Here is a 19748-nt window from a genome sequence, read left to right as displayed (position 1 = left end):
AGTTTAACAGTAGTAAACCACATGAGAGTCAAGAAATGTTCTAGATTAATGACTCTCAACCTGCGACTTGTGACCCCTTTGGGAGTTGAATGATCTTTTCTCAGGGGTCACATATCAGATATCCTGCATATTAGATATTTACATTACTGTTCATAACAGTAGTAAAATTACAGTTATGAAGTAGCAATGAAACAATTTTATAGTTGGGGGTCACCACAATATGAGGAACTGTATTAAAGTGTCGCAGCATGAGGAAGGTTGAGAATTACTTGTCTAGATTCTTGTTCATAGAGCTAAATTATTAAAAATCAATTTCAGGTGGTTCTTCAGTACAGTGAAAAGTGAAAAGTCCATATTACTGGGAAATTCATAGAAAAATCAACATGAAAGATCGTTGCAGAATCAAAAGCTGTGCATATGTACTGGAAACTATTCTATTCCTGGCCCCAAAAGGGAGATAAAATTGTGTATACTTGCATAACTTCCTTTTAAAGTGTTTTACTTTCAAATATTGAGCTTCTCTTTGAGAACGACTTAAATCATTCCTTTGCAAAAGAAAAGATGTCCAGAGTTAGGACTACCAAGAGAATGCAAACAGCTTAGTGTCCTCAAAAGGAAATGGATCTGTCCCTACTGCAGCCACGGAGAGGAAATGGGGGACCATGTGGTCTGACTGCCTTCACATTTACAGGCGTACCTCATCTTTCTCCACTATTACGGTATTTGTTTACAAATGGAAGATCTGTGGCAACCTTGCATTCAGCAAGTCTACTGTTGCTATTTTCCCAGCAGTATATTGGCATTTTGTATCCATGTCAAATACAAACATTGGTCATTGTCAGGCCCTTTAAAACTTTATTGCCATCACGTGTTATGATACTCTGCTTTCAGTGATATTTTATGTTCCTGTGGCAATTGTTTTGAGACACCACACACTATCTTTATACATAAAAGTGACTTTAATATAAGTCTGTGATCTAACTACATCACCAATCAAGAATTTCTCCATCTCTCTCCCTCTCCTTGAACCACTTCATTACTAGAAACAACAATCTTGAGATTAAGATAATTAGAAACCATGTCACATGTCTCTCACTTCCAATTAAAATCTCGAAATAAAAGTTTAACTTCCGATAGACTGAAAGCTAGGCCTCTTGCAACAAATTATCAATGTAAAGGAAAAATTCTTGAAGGAAATTGCGAGGATATTTTTGACCAAAATTTCAAAAAAAATTAATTATTTCTGTAAACACAAGAACTCTAACAAAGAGAAGTAACTTCATGGCTGATACAGAAATCTGATAGATCAAACTAACCACATTTTCATAAGCCGAAGCCTAATGCAGAGCAAAGTCCTGACTCATTTCTACTCTATTAAGGCTAAGAGATACGGAGTTTGAAGCTTACAGTTTGTTTTTGAAGCTTGGGGGGGGGGAGAGGAATCCTTATGACACAAAAGTGTAAATCAAAGCAGCAGACAATAGAAAAGAAACTGTAAAGATTCGAGAAAAAAAATGAAACTAAGATTATTGATGGGTTGGGGATGCCAAGCAGTGTGGACTAAACAGATCTCTAGTGAAAGAACATGTCTCCTAGAACTTCCATAGCTAAAGAAGAATCAGTGTGTGGCTTCAAAGTTTAACTGCAGGAGACTTTCTTTTCAGGGCGAGAATTCAGCTGGTGACGTTAGGTCGGAGCTACTGCTCATTCATTGTTCTAAAATTCCCATGGCTCTTAAGAATTGTATTTAAACCCGGAAGGCAGATTATGTGCTTACTAAAGATTTTTACTGATTTTTAAGCTCATTGTTGAGATATACTGCTCAACAATTTTTTAAAAATATAGATAGACAGACAGAATGACAGACAGATGATAGATGATAGATAGATAGATAGATAGATAGATAGATAGATAGATAGATAGATAGACAGACAGACAGTCAGATAGATGTGTACTGAAATTGATATGCTTTTTATGCCAGTCAACACACCATCAGGGTTTCAGCATTTTGGGATGCTGGAGAGATAGCTCAGGTGTTGAGTACATTGTGCTCTTAGGTAAGACCTAAGTTCAGTTATGAGCACCCATACTGGAGGGCTCAGAGTTTTGCCCTGTTCATACAAGGCGACAGTCTCTTTCTGTGCCACCATGAATTTATTTCTTATTTTAATAAATTTCTATTTCCTTCTCAATTTCTACCAATCACCAACTTGAGTCAGCAGTCAGCAACTTCAAAGAAAATCCTACATCAGGAAAAATATTATGTGCTGAAAATTCAGATGGTCACTAGCATTTTTAGCAGGAAAACATTTTTAAATTTTGATATTTATACTATCTTTACACGTTATTTTATACTTACTGCACCACAGCATAAAATTAACATAGCTTTTTATATACATTGGGAAAGCAGAAAATTCATAAGACACTCTTTATTGCAATATTTACCTTATTGTAATGCGCTATATCTAAACATAGATGAGACATGATACAATATACTTAGATTGTTTCAAAACAAAGAATTTGAACTATTATCCCATTTTGACTAATCCCCAGCTAAACTGGGGATTCACTGATCAGATCTGTGTATGGCCAGTAAGTTGATTCACGTGTGCTTATTCTCATTAGATTACTTACCATCTACTAGCTATTAACACTCAGTGTTTTATGAACAGTTGTCTCAAAACAGGGGACTTCCAGAAAGCCAAATAATGAGAATTTCTTTTTTTCCTCCTGGAATTAGCTCTGGTGATTACAAAATTGAAAGAAAAAAACCACAAAACAAAAAGCAAACAACCCCAAACAACCCCCCCCCAAAACAAAAACCTTACCTCACAGAGAAAAATTTCAAAGGATGTACAAAGCACTTGCTAACACACTACTGATATATTCAGAAGGGAGAATTTTGTTTGTGTCTTCTGACGGTAAAATTCTCCCTTCTGAAAAGAGACTGGGAAGGCAGCATCAGGATAGGACGTTCAAATTTTTTTATGCTGTTTAAACATTTAAAGCCTTAGCGTTTTTCTTGGCAAGAATTAATTTCGATCGGACCTTATTATCAGCTAATTTTATGTTTCTGGAAACATCTTTACATTTTGTTTTCTTGTTAAATCAAATTCTTCTGGGTTAGTAGTTTTATCCCTATTGTGCAGAATGTTTGGGTATTATAACTGTCCAACATTGTGAATTTAGTTTTACGTAAGTTTTCTGTGTTATTAAACCCACAACTCATATCCGGCCCGCTCTGGAAGGAGCCCCGCCCACTCTGGGACTGGAGTCCCGCCCCCTCCTTGGGTCCCCGCCCTATCTGCGTTCACAATTAGCACCGTAGGTCCGGGAAAGAGATGGGAAACAAACATCGCGAGACTTCGAAGGTCTTCCCACAGGGGCTTCAGGGACGGGACTTGCGCAGTAGCGCTCTTTGAAGCCAGCGTGGGAGAAAGGGGCGGGGCGTCCCGCAGTGTTGTCTCGTCCGGCGCGTTTGTTTGGACCCGACGCTTCTCCTCAGCCGGCTCTGCGATTTCCGGCTTGGGCGTCCATCTCCACCCAGCGCTCGACGCGCGTGCGCGGCTCCAGCAGGTGTGTGTTTGGCGGATGTCGACCTGGGCTCTGCAGTGTTTGAGGAAGGCCAGGCCTGTGGGCTGGCTCTTGGGTACCGGTTGAGGTAGGCCAAAGTGGCTGTGGGGTCAGAGGTTAGAGGTCGCTGAGAGAGGTTGGCTCTGGGTCACCGGGAAATGCCCAGAGCTCCTGCGGAGCTCCAGGATCGGAGGCGAGCGGCCTTGCGAGTCTCCCGGACTGGGCTCCAGCCCGAGCGTGGGCCGTGTCCGTCTCGTGTGGGACGTACCCGTCTCGCGTAGGATGAGGGCTTGCTGCCCACCCCTGCGTGCCGAGGCCCTGTCGCGAGCCTTCCCTCCGGGAGCTTGAGCCGCTGGCACTGGCAGCGGGCTCCTTTCAGGAGGGTGACCGAGGGGGACCGTGCTGTGCTTTGGACGTGCCCGAGGGGCTGATGGTGCGTGAGGCTGCAGGTGGCCGAAAGAGGTGCAGAGACGTGCAAGTTAGGCTGGCCAGTGCTCAGTTGCCTTCGGCGATAATTGCATTCGCTTTCCAAACCACCCTGGCACCTGTGCACGCCGTGCATTTTGACTCCGAAGTAGCGCTGGTTCATGAGGAGGTGTGGATTCATGGCCAGAGGTACCCTGTCTGAGGTGCAGCATTGTTCACCACGGGCCATTTCTACTCGGTGCCTTTTACTCCAGATGGCTCGAGTTTATCTTGCGCAGTCTTTGTAACTTTCTCTTCTACACGTTTGTCTTTGTCTTCTTTGCGCTTGGATTGGCTCACGGGCCCATGATTGCTGTCACCACCTCGTTCTTTGTCTAAGGAGCTCTCTTATTCTTCTTATCTGTTAATCCATAACACCAGTGTGTGGTGTTGTTGTTTCTCTTTGAAAAAGAGGATGTTTCTAAGGGATTTAAAACTATATAGGGGCGTTCGAAGTTTAATGCTTTGGGATTGTAAAGCACATTATTCAGCAGTGGTGTGCGTTTAAATACAACTCACACTTGAAACAAGCTTTTATTTCCGGCCGTGTGAGGGGTTGTCTTCCTAGTTTTCACCCATCGAATGTAGTTTTATCATTTGTTTTCTTTTGTACAGTTAGTTGATTGTCTCAATGAAATTTTTCCAGGAAAGATGAGTGAAACCTATTGGATACTTGAGAGCATGGCTAATGTGTTCCTTACCTATTAGTTTTCTCCTTGAGGTGACCAAATACCAGAGAAGAAAAAAGCTACAGGGAGTTGAGGGAACAGTCCATCATGATGGGGGAGACACAGTGAGGGTGAGTGCGGCTTGGTGACATCTCGGAGGTAAGAAGACAGGCAGGACAGGAAACAAGGTTGGTCCTCCAGTCTCAGTAACCAGCGTCACACTCCCTACGTCTAGGCCCCATCTAAAGTTTCCAGAACTTCCCAAAGCAGTACCACCAGCCAGGGATCAGTTCTAAAATGAAAGTCTCTGGGGAGCTTTTACAGCCAAACCATTGCAGCTATTATTTTGGCTTAAGGCTTTTTAGAAATTTACCCCTTCTTTTCTATATATCTTTCTGAAAATTTCAGTCATATAACAGGTTTCATGTTATGTATAAGGGCTGCTAAAGAATGTGCTTCGTATCACATGGTTATAGTTGAGATAAAGGACTGGGTTAGAATTCAGGAAATGATATCTTCACTGTGAATGGAAATCCATAGTCTTGTTTGTGAGATTCCTAGAAAATAATCCAGGAGAGGCCCTACTCAAGGTCATACCCGTTTGTGTTGTAAGCATGTTAACGTTTTTGTTTGAAAATATTTCTTCATTTAAGACACATTATCTCTATATTGGTAACCTTCACAGTGAATGTATGTTGGTAATTGTGCTGGAGTTTGGATTTACAACAGGCAGGAGGCCTCGCCCAGACCCTGGTGTATGAAATGTTCTTTTCCTGTGTTGCCATAGTTTTCCAGTCTTTCTGTCCTGCCTCATGTCCTCTGTTTATTTGTCATTTAGAATTCATATTAAATAACCAAGAAAGTGTGAAGATGAGCAGCCGAAGGAAACGCGCTCCCCCAGTGAAGGTTGATGAGGAAAGGCAGCAGCAGCTGCACTGGAACATGCATGAAGACCTGAGGAATGAACCCCTCAACTTGACCATTGAGCAGCCCTGCTCCGGTGCAGACTCTTCCTCTGATTGTATCCTCATAGATGATGACACTCCTGAAGATGTTGTTCACAGAGATAAAAAGAGGCGTTCAGAGGCTGTGAGCACCTTAGAATCCACTGAAAAAGAAACTCCTTTGTCTGTAAAGTTGAATGTTACAGTTTCTCCCTATCATGTCGATCATTCTTGGAAAGCGTTTCTGGGAGATTTTGCTCTTCAGCTTCTCCCTGAAGAGAGTTTAGTTGAACATTTTTCTGAAAGGAGTTTTACATTGATGAGTTCAGAGTCAAGCAATCAGTTCCTGATCTATGTCCATTCAGAATGTAAAGATGAAGAGAAGCAAGAAAGTGTATGCAAAGAATCAGCTGATGTTTGCATCAAGGGTCTTCGAGTGGAATCATCCTTCAGTAGTGACATGTTACAGGATTTGGCATGGCTGCAGAAGAAAAGAGGAATAAAACTTTATCAGAGACCAGAAGGAAGTCATATGATCAAGGTACTCACTTGCTGTGCTGTATTGTAAGGTTCCACATTAAACTTAGCTTAGAAAGTCTCAAAATCCAGCAGTAAGTGTCTCAATATTCTTTCAAGCAATACTTTAGGGCTTTAAATAAATGTAACTATCTTCCTGCCCATCATTTCTAACCTAGGCAGCATTTTCCTAAAGAGATTGCCCTGAGTTTTCCTTCCTGCCTCTGTGCTCAGTTACTTGCTTTGGTCCTCACCATCTTGCATTCTGATACCTTATCCTCACCATCTTTCATTCTGATACCTTATATTTTCAAATCCTTGTCTACACTGTCCCAGAAATGATATGTTATGAATTAATTTCCTAATTGTAGAACTTGAGTATAGCCTTCCCACTCTTGACATACAACTTCCTGTTTGTTATATGTCGTTGAATCCTACCCTTTATCACTGTGCTTTTTTATCTTGCTCCAGAAATTCCAAATTAATATGTTTCCCAAACAGATTCTTTCTGTCTGTGCTTTCTGTCTGTGTTCCCTCTGCCTAGATTAATTTCTTCCCCTTCTCTGCAAACTATATGTCATTCTCTGGTAGTCTGTTCAGAAAAGAGTCGCATTCAGGGAGAACTTTCTTTAAGCCCCTGGCATGGTGTTAAAAGCCCTGACCCAGAATATCTAATACCTATTTTGGATTTTGTTTTGGTGTTTTTTAGTTTTCTTTTCTTCTTTCGACTGTTTGAACTGCACTTAAATTTTAGATCTTTCCTAATTTCTAAACTGTGAGGTCTTTATCTTCACTACCTAATTAAGGTGCCTAGTACCTAACATTATCAGTAAATTTGTAATTCATTTCAAGATGTGCATCCAGTAAGTTGTGTAAATATTACAGATCATTCAAATGTTCTAATATCAACCTTTTTCTATATGAACTCTAAACAATACCCATTCTTTCATGATAGATTTTTCTAGAGGCAGGTGAGATAATGCCATAGGTGTATTTTAAAATATGCTGTATGCTAAAGGCTGAAGGAAAAATTTTGAGATGTTGCTTTATCTTTGTGTCTCTGAAATTTTTTTTTATACATTTCTCAAATTAAAAGTAATTGTATCAGTAGGTTTAATTATTTATTCTGGAGAGATCTGGTGTATTTGGAATGGAATGGCAATACTCTTATTTCAAAATAATTTGAAGAATAAAGAACATTTGAAGGCATTGTGCAGCAGTTAACCGGACGTGAAACTCATAACCATGCAGTTCCCTGTCTACTGATTTCGAGGACCAGTATTTTGCTGAGTGATAGCAGGAATGTAAGAGTTCATGGCTTGTGTGTATGTATTCTATCCTTGAAAGCAAATCTTAATCTCTTTCATTTTCCCTGACCTTGATTTTTATAAAAATGCAAATATCTGTCACTACCACAGTAAACCAGGTGAACGAAAGGCAAGTGCATACAGGCCTGAAATGTAACTCACTTGTCACTCTGTAATGTTACTCTTCTATTTCAGCAGAAGAGATGAAGGGTTTCAGTCATTAGGGAGTCTGGTGCCAGGGGAACTGGAGAAATGGAGAAAGTGAATTGTTTGTTCAACACTTTAAACTGTGTCGGCTGCCTCATATGGACTTACTGTTTTAAAAACGAGAATGTTTGAGTCTAAACAAAAGTTATATTTCCTAAGTTTCTCTTATTCCTAAATATCATTGCCTGTACTCAGATTTGGATATTTCAACTCTTATATTCAATAGCAGCATTGTTTTACTTAACATCAGTCAAGGTCTGTTTTCTTCCACCTTTTATTTCGTATTTGATCCAGTGATAAGGATTCCCAAACTTAATCACAACAGAGTGAGCATGTGTGTTTCGTTTTCTAGGAGGAGATGCTTCCTTGCAACAAGCTTCACTGCTTATTCAGATGCTTATTGGGTCTAGATACTAGTGACTTGGAGGGTAGAATTGAGGTTTATATAACATTCTCCTGTGTTTGATCCCAATTAAGGAAGTCTTTGTTTCATTTATGGGTCACAAGCATTTACAGAATGAATTTATGAAATTAAAAATGTATCTCATACGTATGGAGTAGACATTGTTAAAGCCTTTAAGAAATACTGAATATGGGGACTAGAGAAATGGTTCACTGGTTAAGAGCTCTAGCTGCTCTTGCAGAGGACCCGGGTTCGGTTCCCAGCACCTGCATATCAACTAGCAGTGATCTGTAACTCCTGTCCTCAGGGACTCACTCTCCTCTATTGGTCTCCATGGGCACTGCACACACCATGCATAAACAGACAAAACACCCATATACATGAAAAAACAAACAAACCTTTTTCTTTAAAAATAGTGACTGTGGCTCCAAAGCTACAGAGAAACCCTGTCTTGAAAAACAAAGAAACAAAACAAAACAAAAAAAAAGGTGACTGTGGAAAAGGTTTCCTTGTGTCCTTATAAAGAATGGTATATTGCTAGTAAGACTTTACTTCTTTTTAGGTTGGAATTTATATCTTGGAAGCTGGCCTAACAAGACTAGACTTTATGAGTGATGCAAGTTCAAGAATGAAAAAGTTTAATCAGCTCATGAAGAGAGTGATGGAAAAGTTATATAATTTTGTTATTCCAGGTAATTATTAAAGTAAACTTTACAGTTGCATTTTGGGGATGTCAGTTTTTCTCAACTTGTGTATATAATAGCTTGAGAATGAATAATAAAAAATGAAGAAACTTAAATGATCTCCATATATAGTACTCTATGACAAAATTGTATCTGGAATGCTCTCACTGATGTGATTTGTTCTTTCACTATATTTGCTTAGCATTAGGCCCAGAGTTCAAGAAGTGTTTTGAAAAATCAATATACAAAGTCAAAAGGCATTATAAATACATCTGAACTGCTTTGATTCCTTCCTTCCTTTTCTGCAAAATTCTGTAATAGCCAGAATTGTTGCTGCCTTTTAATCTACCTCACCTTTGCAGTCTGATAGAGAATCTCACAAGGGCCAGGTTTTTTATAAAGAGCAGATTTCTTTGTTGTTGGTAGGGTGTGGAATCCTTGGTTAGAACTGCCACTAAGGGCCTATGAATATCAGAGAATATAACTCAGTGGTAGAGAGACACAGAAAACACTGCTACTCCAGTACTGGTAGACATGGGACTGACTGGCGTGCATCCTACTGTGCTGCTGGAGACACAGCGTGCATTTTCCAAGTTACACTGGAGAACTTAGTGTGTCTGGTATTTTGGTGCAATTTGTAGGGCATTCTGTCCCCCTATTCCTTTCCTTTGTTTTCTTTTTTCCCTTATGTGCCCCAGAACTGCACACATGCTAGGCAAGTACTGTACTTCTGAGGTATAGCCTCAGCCCTATAGAACATTTCATGTTAGAATGTTTTGGAAATCTGTTTTTGAACATGGTAGATAAATTGATGCCATAGTTTATTCTTTCAAAACTTCATAATACTAATAGTAGTAAGTTATTTTGAAAGTTAGAGAGTTACAGGGGATAAAATACCTTGTTTCAGAATTAGAAATGCTATCAAAAACATTTAGTTTTTTTTTTTTAAGTTATAAGAATTTTAGACTGCTATTGTGGAACACGCCTTAACTGCCAGTACTCTGGAAGAAAACTTTCAGCTTAGATATCAGTACTTGATTACATTAATTATTTTGTGGTGATGATATGAAATAAATGCATAATTAACACTGGTTGTGAAAATTCTATATGATATTTTGTATTTAAAAGAATTTGTAGATTCTTTAGTACACGCTTGGTAACTGAGCATATTAGGTATGTTCTGTAAAATCATGTAGTTTTACCATGTCCTCTTTGAGAACAGTTTGGAAATAAAAATGGTTAATTTCTTCACATTGAAAGAATAATGCAAGTGTGTTTAGGGTTTTTATTTTGTTCAAGTTACAGTGTGAGTCTTATACAGGGCAGTTGTACTCATCCAGTGAAATGTGACAGCTTGACACACAATGATTTCAGCATGTTTCTTCACTAGCTTCTGCTGCTACCAAAAGCTCACTTTTTCTTCTTAGCCTGAAAAATTAATGAGAACCCTTGTCTTAATAAGCATAAAAAATAGGATTTTTTTTATGTTAAGATGTAAAAGTGAAATAAGTTCTTTTATAAATCACAGATGAAATACATATTCAGTTCTTCACAGTTACTAAATACGAGAACAGAATATGTCTGTTTCTCTGAGAAACTGTGGCAAGTACATATAAATTGGGAAAGCCGGTAGATTATAGCAAATAGTTATAGCCAAAGTATAAAATAGCTGATGGACAGTGAGGAGAACATTGATACCATGCAGCATTTGAACTCTTTTAAAGAATGCATAGGTAGATACTTTGGAGAGAAGGAATTTCCAATCAGAACGCACAGAGCAGGACTGTGGCGATGAATGGGTGCTTGGGTCCTCCTATAAGGACCAGCAATTAGAAGGCCCTTATAGCACATGCACCTCCATTCCTAGTCCTCAGAAGATTGAGACATGAGTATTTTGGATGAGAGGCCAATCCAGAGAGTATTGTATTGTGAAATACTGTCTAAGACACAGAGTGGGAGGGAAAGGGTTTAAATAGAAACAAATTGCTGTGACTTACAGTGAAGATCCTGTTATGAGTACCTGTGTTGGATATACAGATGTACTGGAAGAAGATGAGGAAGATTCAGAGAGTGAGCCAGAGGGCCAGGACATTGATGAGCTCTACCACTTTGTGAAGCAAACACACCAACGAGAAGCACAGTCAGTCCAAGTGGATGTCCAGCATCCTGCGTTAATCCCAGTACTGAGGCCGTACCAGAGAGAGGCAGTGAACTGGATGCTACAACAAGAGCATTTTAGAAGCGTTCCTGCTGGTGGCAAGTATAAGATGCTTAAAGAAGGGCTCACTGATTGGAGGCACAGTGCTGAAGATGGTTCAGAGTGGGTCATGTGCTAGGGTGGGAATGCATTAAAAGTAAGAAGTTTAAATCATGGTTCCTACTTATAATCTCATTTTGGGAGGTAGGAGCAGGAAGATGAGGAATTCAAGTCATCCCAGGCCACAGTGTAAATTTAGTCCAGCCATTCTGGGCTGTGTGCCATGCTATTAGAAAAAAATCACGACTTATCAACAAAAGATTGCTTTTAGAACTTGATTAATTAAGTGTAAGAAACCTCCTCACTGGAAAATAAATGTTAGCAACAGGGCAAATTTACGAACGTGACGAATTTTCCTAGTTTGTATTTTTTGGTTGCCCTACAAAATAAATAAAATCAAGAGATTTATTGGAGGGGTGTGTTCTAGTAATATTTTTTGTTTGTTTGCTTTGAGACAGTGTCTTTGTTTAGCACCCTGGCTGTCTTGGAACTCACTGTTTAGATCAGGCTGACCTCAAACTGTAGTGAGAATTCATTTTTCTGCCTACTGAACACTGTGCTTAAAATGAACAACACCAGGCCCAGCACTGTTTTTAAATGAGTAGATAAATTTTGAGATTTTTTTTACACAATTCTATAAAATGAGTTATTAACTAGTTTTGATTCTTCCTGTGTAGATTTATTTTAGTTAGTGGCAGATGATATTACTTATTTCTCCCAATAACATATTTTTTTTAAGTTTTCATTTTGGACAGTATCAATTAATAGACAACATTATTTCTTACTCCTGATTCTTTTAAATATCAGTAGGTTTGTCTTTTTCCAAAATTACTTTCTTCGTCTCTATTTTCCTATCTCCCACATTCTCATTCATTCATATTCTTTCACATTCTCTCCCCTTGCTCTAAAATAAACATCCAGCTCTGGAGTTGGATGCTCTTACTTGGCTTTCATGATCTGTATGTTTCACGGCCCGTCTTTCATTCAGTCTTTTCCTCTCAATTATTTGCTTGGGAAATTGTTAGTTCTATAAAGTCCCACAAAACTCGTATTTTTTAATTCTCTAATAATTTTCTTTGGATACATAATTTCAGAAAGGTATAATTTATACACAACAATATACTTTGAACTTAAAGGTTAAGTTTGATGCATTTTAGCAAAAGTTTATCTTTGGAGTCAACAACCAGTTTTTGTAAGCCCTCCTCCACCACAGTGACAGAGTATCTGCAAAAATCATCTCCAGAGTTGAAAGAATCACAGATTGAAAGGTTTCAGTGCAGGAATGGCTAGCCTGATTGCTTTGGACCTGAGGAGAGATTAGATATTTACAGGGTAAACATTTACAAGAAAATACCTTGTTTCTGAATTAGAGGAGTGCTGTCAAATACATCTAGAATTTTTTTTTTAATTAAAATAGTTTTTACCAGCTATGGTGAGGCATTCCTGAGTTTCCAGTGCTTGGAAAGATTAAAGAGAAAGACTGAAGAAGGTTGAGATAAATGTAATACTTAAATATTACAGTTTAAGCTTTCTTTTTCCTAAGTGGAGTGAGTTTTTTCTTTTCACTCTGGTCCATATGACAAGTCATTTACAATTAAGACAAATGGTGGAGTCAAGTAGCATGGGTCTTTTGAGTTAAAGTTGCTTGTGATCCTCCTGCCTCCACCTCCTGCAGCAAATTCTACCTGTATAAACTACCATGACCTTGAGATTAAGATGTGAATGCTCTACTAATCAGAATCTTTCTCCAGCTCTGCAAAGGAAAACTAAGTTTTCTCCAGCAGAGTCTCACTAGCTATACGAAGGGTTATTAAGGGCAGGCCCTTTGCCTTGCAGTAGGTGATCAAACACAAAATGAACTCAGTGACATTTTTTTGAGATTCTTTGTGTCATAATGCACTTAATGCTCTGTCACATTTTTTTAAACCCTTCCAAGTTCTTTTCATATATATTAAAGTTTCCGGTTTTGTGCTTTTATGGAATTTCTTTGTATGCAAAGTGCAGGCATGTGTGTGTGTGTCTAACTGTGCTTATTGTGCTTTTTCTTTGACTCTTCCTTCTGCTTGTTTTTATATTATTTTTATTATTTTTTAAAGTTTTCTTTTAGATGTCTGTACTCTAATGAGTGAAAGAAAGGGTGTAGGTCACAGTGGGTGGGAAGGAGCTGGGAGTTTGGGGAGGGGAAATTTTAATCAATATATTATATTTTAAAAAATCTACTTACAGTAAGAAAGAAGTTGCCCACTTCTTAGGTGCTTTGTTAAAGGTAACCCTATCAGGTTCAGTTGGTGCTGAGTGTTAGTTTTCCTGTTGACCCTCAGCAGTTTGTTATGCTTCACTCTTCTGTGTTATAACTTGCTTATATGGGTTTGTACCAAAGCAAAGGAAGCTGGCAAATAGTATTAGAAGGATATTTTAAAAAGAGAACTGGAGAGAACCATGGCCTTTTACCCACCTGCTAACTGAGAGGCAACTTTCTCAAGAACATCTGTCTCCTGAGTCAGCATCCTGCACCATTCTGTTTGTTTTATTTTAGTATCAATATATGACAGGGAAAGAAACCAAACAAAACCTCTTACGTGGTTTTTCTTTACTTTAGATAACTCCCTGCACTTCTTATGGCGAGAAATTGTTACACCTGATGGTTTGAAACTCTACTATAATCCATATACGGGCTGGTAAGGCAAAATCTTACATGCTTGATTTGTAAAATATATGCAGTAAAATCTATGAAATTTTTGACATGTGTTCAGAGTCTTGAGAAATACTAAATTACTATATTTCTATACCAAAGCTAGATTGAGAAATAAAAGCACTTGTCATTTTTCAGTGAATGAATTTATCATGATAGCAGCTGCTGAGTTATCAAGAATGACAAAGATGGCTGGATATGATGAAACACGTACTTTAATCCCAGCACCTTGGGAGGCATGGGCAGGCAAAGTTTTGAGTTGGAGGCCAGCTTGGTCTACATAAAGAGTTCCAGGGCAGTCAGGGCTATATAGTGAAACCCTATCTCAGTGAGGGAAAGAATAAAGGAGAGATTTATATCTCAGGTATTATGTTATTTTGTTTATAAAAGGCCAACTTTTTAAATTTTCATTAAATTTATCAACTTGTAGATTAAAGAAATAAACAAATCTTTAATCAGAATTTTTAAGTCAATATTTATTGTCTTTTATATTTTTTAATCACAGGTTCATAAAAACTATAAAGGGAAAATTGCTTCCTTCTAAAATGTTATAAAATTACATACATTTATTTATTCCGTGGCCAGAGAAGGAGAGGACCTATGAAAGAAGAGGGCAGTTGGCAGGAGTCTGTTCTCTCCTTTCGTGTTTGTCGTGCCTGGTGGCGTGCACCTTCGCCTGCTGAGCCATGTTGCCAACCAGTATAAAATTTCTCTTTATTTACAGAAGAAATAAACTATTGATTATGTATATACTAGCACCATTCTTGTTTCTACAGACTTAGTTGTCTGATTATTACTATTTCACCCCTGTTTCTATGATTTGTAAATTTGAATTATTTTCTCCTAAATGAATTTTTGATAAACTTAAAGTTTTATGTATTTCTTCTATTCTCTTTGGGAATACTAATAAAGGACAGTATAACTTTTATTTAAATTCTCCGATTGTATTTTCCCTTAGCATCATTCGTGATTTCCCACATGCTGGACCACAGTTGCTTGGTGGAATCTTAGCAGATGAGATGGGTCTCGGGAAGACAGTGGAGGTTCTGGCTCTGATTCTGACACATACTCGACAGGATGTCAAACAAGATGGTCTTACTCTTCCCGAGGTACAGAGAAATATTTCTGTGCTCTAGAGGTGGGAACCTCGGGTGTTAACAGACCTTACAGTGAACACTGACTGTTTGCTTGGCCCGCAAGTCAACCCCTTCTGTCCTTTGTACAACAATGGCTTGTGTTCATGTTTGATTACCTTCAAGTAACTGCAAAGAATGGAACATTGGTTCCCTAGGTTTTTCTTGAGTGATGTAGACCAGTTAGTAAATAGGCTATGTAGTAAGTTATCAGGCTTCCAACTAGTTAGCAGAGAACTTTTTTACAGTTCTTCCTACTGGTGCTTCAAATATCTTGTCACCACTATATGGTCCATATTACCAGTGAATATTTTTAAGAACTGTCTGTAATTACAAATTTCAGATTCAGGTAAGTAGAATTTACTAATTGACTGATAGCTTAGTAGTAATAGATTGTTAGATAGAATAGATTTTGTATAAATATATAAATTTTAGAGTTTACAAAAAGTAACTTCTTGTGTCTCCCAGTAGTGAAACCTGAAGCCAGCGCATTAAGCCCTGCTGACTTTAACCCACTAATCCAAGGTCAAACTAGTTAAGAACCTTCGGAAACCACAGACCCACAGTCTTAGTATGTGTAGAATCTGTTGGAAAATCCACATATACAAAATAAACCTTAGGGATTTCAATGGCATATAGAAATGAAAAAATAATATATATGAATACATTTTTATAAATTTATATACATATATTTACATATATATGATGTGGGTGTCTGGAGAGATGACTCAGCAGTTAGGAGCTCTAAGCTCTGGCTACTCTTCTAGAGGACTCAGGTTGAATTTCCAGCACCCACCAACTGAGCAGCTAACTAACCATCTATAACTCTAGCTCCAAGTGATGCCCCTTCCTCTTCTGGCTTCAGTGAGCACTGCAAGCATGTGGTGCACAGACATATATGCAAGCAAAATACCATTACACTTAAGACAAAATAAGTATTTTTTAAAAGACACTCTTAACTGGAATTATTAATAACTTCTTTCTGAGATGTTAATCTCATTACATATTTCCAAATTTATGTTTCATTATTATAAATTTAATGTGTCAGTTCTATATTAAAATGTGTTTTTAAGTTATTTCAGAAATTCCCTACATTTGTGTACTTTGAATAGTGTACACAAATAAGAAATTGATGGCTAAGTGCATGCTCCAAAGTAAAATTGTTTACATAATGAATGACGTTTAGTTATCTCCTTCTCTTAGAGTTTCATGACTATTTTCCATGTCTTTAATAGAAGAATTGTAAATGATAATTTAGAATATTGAACACAAAATATTTTAGCTATCACATGTCATGAATTTCAGGGGAAAGTGGTGAATTATTTCATCCCATCTCACTGTCCCAGAGGAAAAGTAAAAAGCAGAGAAATCCAGGATACAGAAAATGAACCAAAAGAAAAAGTTCACTGCCCCCGTAAGTATGGTCTCTTCAAGTAGCTTCTTACAGTGACTGCTACTGCAGTTTATTCTGTCCTCAGAAAGGTCGTAATCATCATGGCTAGGGGTTTTTTTCCCCCAGTTATTTGTATTTAACATAAGAGCATGGTTACAAGTTACATTAACAAAAATAGAGTTGGTCCCCATACTACTAGTTCAGTCTATTATACTTCAGTTTTGTGTATTTTCAAGTGTAGCTACTACAATTTCTATTAACATATTTTCTTCAGCAGTGGTAGCATAGCATATACTTGGACATTCAAGAGATTTTATTACTTGAATGATTGTTGTTTTATCAACTAACAAATTAGCCTGAATGAGTCTTTGCTAAATTATTTCTATTACAGTAATTTTTTTTCTTAATTCAAGTAAAATTTTGTTACCTATTCTTTGGAATGGTACTAGACTGCCCTAAATCTTTTGTTTATTTTTTTTTAACCTAGTCCTTAATGTGGATTAAGAGTAAATTTTATTTTAGTTACTTTGAGTAATTAACATATCTGTTTTTCTGTCCACTTGTACATTTAGCTACACGCGTGATGATCCTAACAGCTGTGAAAGAAATGAATGGGAAAAAAGGAGTTTCTATTCTTTCTATCTATAAGTATGTCAGCTCCATATACAGATACGATGTTCAGCGGAACCGGAGTCTTCTGAAGAGAATGCTGAAATGTTTAATCTTTGAAGGTCTTGTGAAACAGATCAAAGGCCATGGTTTCTCTGGGACTTTTACTCTGGGGAAGAATTACAAAGAAGAAGATATCTATGATAAAACAAAAAAGCAGGTAACAGCATTTATTAAATACATATACTTGTAAAAGTATTTTTCTTTGGGCTGCCAGCTCACAAAAAGCCACACAGAAACTTACTAAATATGAAAGCTTGTCTATAGCTTAGGCTCATCCCACTAGCTCTTATAACTTAAATTAGCCCATTTCTATTCATCTACATGTTGCCACATGATTCATGGCTTTTATCTCTTCTCCTGTATGTCTTTTTCTCTGTGTCTAGCTGACAACTCCTATTTTCTTCTTCCCAGAGCTCTCTCTGTTCAGAAGTCCTGCCTAGCTATTAGTGTTTAGCTTTTATTGTGTCAGTCACAATGACACATCTTCACACAGTGTAAAGGACTATTCCGCAACATTTCTGCCTTTTTGTCTTTAAAAAAAAGTTTTTAACAGTAAAACTATATAGTAAGACCAAATATCAGGTAAGAATTACATTTACAATGTCCAGTCCGTTTATATTTGACAAATTTAGAGAAAGTATCCCATTGTCTATTCTGTCTTGATGAGTCCAAAGTTTTATGCTTAAATCATTTTCTATCATATTATAGCGTGTATTGCCATCTTAAAACTATCTTCTTAGGCCTCAAATCATTTTCTTAGATAAACAATTCAAGCTTTTGCCTTTCAACCATATAAAATTACATCTCTTATGTTTCTTTTCCTAATTTGGTAACAAGGAGAACTGTAAACCTATAAATATCTGGTCTTCATTCTCCATCAAAGAGATCCAAGAAGAATAAACTATTACCTGAGTAAACAGGAAGTACAGAGTAGACAATTTCCAAAACTAAGAATCAACAGACATCTGGTTGCCTGGACAGTCACCCAAGGCTCCTTTGTAATTTTAGGCATATGGGCCTAAAATATCTGACAGACTTTTCTGTGAAACAGGAATTATAAGGCCTGTACTATCTTGTCTTGGCAAAGTTTGACAATTGCTTTCCTTTGTGTCCTGTTTGTCCAGTTTGGACAGCATACTGTCAGCAGTTGAGACAAGAGCAGTTTCTTGCCCAAATGACTAGCTTATGCGATGAAGAAAGCAAACTCCATATGGAGGTTCTTTGATGCCCATTGTCTTTTTTTGAAGTAAATTGGTGCTGTCAGGAATGGACATATCTCACTGTCATTAAAACATTTTAAATGCCATATTCTGTAGGTCTTTGAAGTATTTGAAGATCACTTATCTATCTAGAATATATCTCTGTATGACTTTGAAAGCATATCTAACAGACTATAAGTTTGAGAGCTATAGATGACTATTAACCTGCATTTCTTTACTATCATAAATAGCTTTCAAAGACTAAACCTTTGCATTACATTTTTAAATGAACTACATAGATACAGTATCTTAAACAAGAATAGAAACATATATACAGTACAACGAAAATAACTTTAAATTTGCATCAATATGCAAAAGTCTATACCAGTGTAAAATATTGAAGACTAGTGGTTGCTTATAAGTAGGCTCAACAGTCCACTTTATATCCCATTATTTCTATGCTAGTTTTCCTTTTTTCTTTCAGAAATAGATCCCTGAATCTAATCTCCATTGTTTAGTTTAGTTTTTTTTTTTACCATGACCAATAAGAACTTGTAACCAACCTCCCTAAACAATGACAAACATCCATAACCCACCAAATGACCAAAACCACCCCCTTACCATACAGAATAGATAGATAGATCCTACCTTGACACTAAAGCTTTCAGAATTTGCAGGCAAAAATCAAAAGTAAGTGAGGAAAAGCATTATGACAGTGACTTATATTTTCTATTTTATGAATGTAATTATCACAAAAGTAATAACTTTATTTTAGTTACCATGGAACCCAGAGAAATGTGATGGACTCATTAGAAATACTCAATGGAATGAACTCTACAATTAATTTCATATGCCTTACAGTTTAAGATAAGCTGTCTATTATTACGATGCTGCCTGCAGTTACAAACTTTGCTCCCAACTTTAGAAATGTTAATGCCTCAAATTTATATAACCTATTTATATATGTTTCAAGTCTTTTATATAAAGTTATCCTGTTCCCAATATCATCATCCTATAAAACTTTTTATGTTTTGGTATAAAATTGTTTTCACTGGGCCAATATTTCAATTTGCTTTTAAAAAAATAATCACAATACATATAAACATTATCAAGGAAAGGCTACTGACAACAAATCAGATTATGAAAACCTTTTATTGGCCACTCCTGCAGACACACACATGCACACATACAGATAGACACTCTAGGGAGTGTCCAGCTTGTACCCAAGCAACACAGAAGACTTCAGTGAACTGTGCTTTTGTAATCCTGCTACCACTACAAGGGGCAGTCAGTGCCACTGTTTCTCTATTAATATCTGGCTCTTCTGTTTGCCCTTAGTTCTGACACCTTTTTCAGGGAACTGTTCCTATCTCTTTCCTGTTTGTCACATCCCATCTCTTTTACCTGCCTTTTGTAGGTACTTGTGTAGCATGTTTTTGCTTTTTACTATTCAGAGAGCTGTTGAAACCAGGTACCAAATATACTTTTATTTTTTATTTTATTTTTTTAATACCCCAGCATCAAAAACAATGCCTGGCCAGAACTGACATTCAAACCATAATGGCAGGAGATCCACATAGAAAGGGCAAAGATAGCCGTTTGTTTACTGATTGTGGCAAATATTAGATTAACTTTC

At 37.3% G+C, this 19748-nt stretch overlaps 1 protein-coding gene across 4 annotated transcripts in view; it reads left to right on the top strand.

Annotated features, from left to right (window-relative positions):
- The first annotated feature begins 3433 nt into the window (after positions 1–3433).
- The window catches only part of Shprh (SNF2 histone linker PHD RING helicase), a 65136-nt gene continuing 48821 nt past the window's right edge, over positions 3434–19748 (top strand). The window contains exons 1-8 of one of the 4 annotated variants that reach the window (XM_048424955.3): positions 3434–3576; positions 5545–6191; positions 8646–8775; positions 10804–11022; positions 13623–13701; positions 14674–14824; positions 16154–16262; positions 16814–17070. In XM_048424955.3, the coding sequence (XP_048280912.3) occupies positions 5577–6191; positions 8646–8775; positions 10804–11022; positions 13623–13701; positions 14674–14824; positions 16154–16262; positions 16814–17070 (1560 nt within the window). In that variant the 5' untranslated portion in view covers positions 3434–3576; positions 5545–5576. Of the gene's footprint in view, positions 3662–3741; positions 4007–4049; positions 4189–5544; positions 6192–8645; positions 8776–10803; positions 11023–13622; positions 13702–14673; positions 14825–16153; positions 16263–16813; positions 17071–19748 lie in introns of those variants that run through there. The other 3 variants (XM_048424954.3, XM_048424956.3, XM_048424953.3) reach the window with 3 other exon arrangements.

Source organism: Myodes glareolus, chromosome 1 (genome assembly GCF_982192425.1).
Source record: "Myodes glareolus chromosome 1, mMyoGla1.1, whole genome shotgun sequence".
Lineage (NCBI taxonomy): Eukaryota > Metazoa > Chordata > Mammalia > Rodentia > Cricetidae > Myodes > Myodes glareolus.
This window is presented reverse-complemented; position numbering and strand designations above follow the sequence as displayed.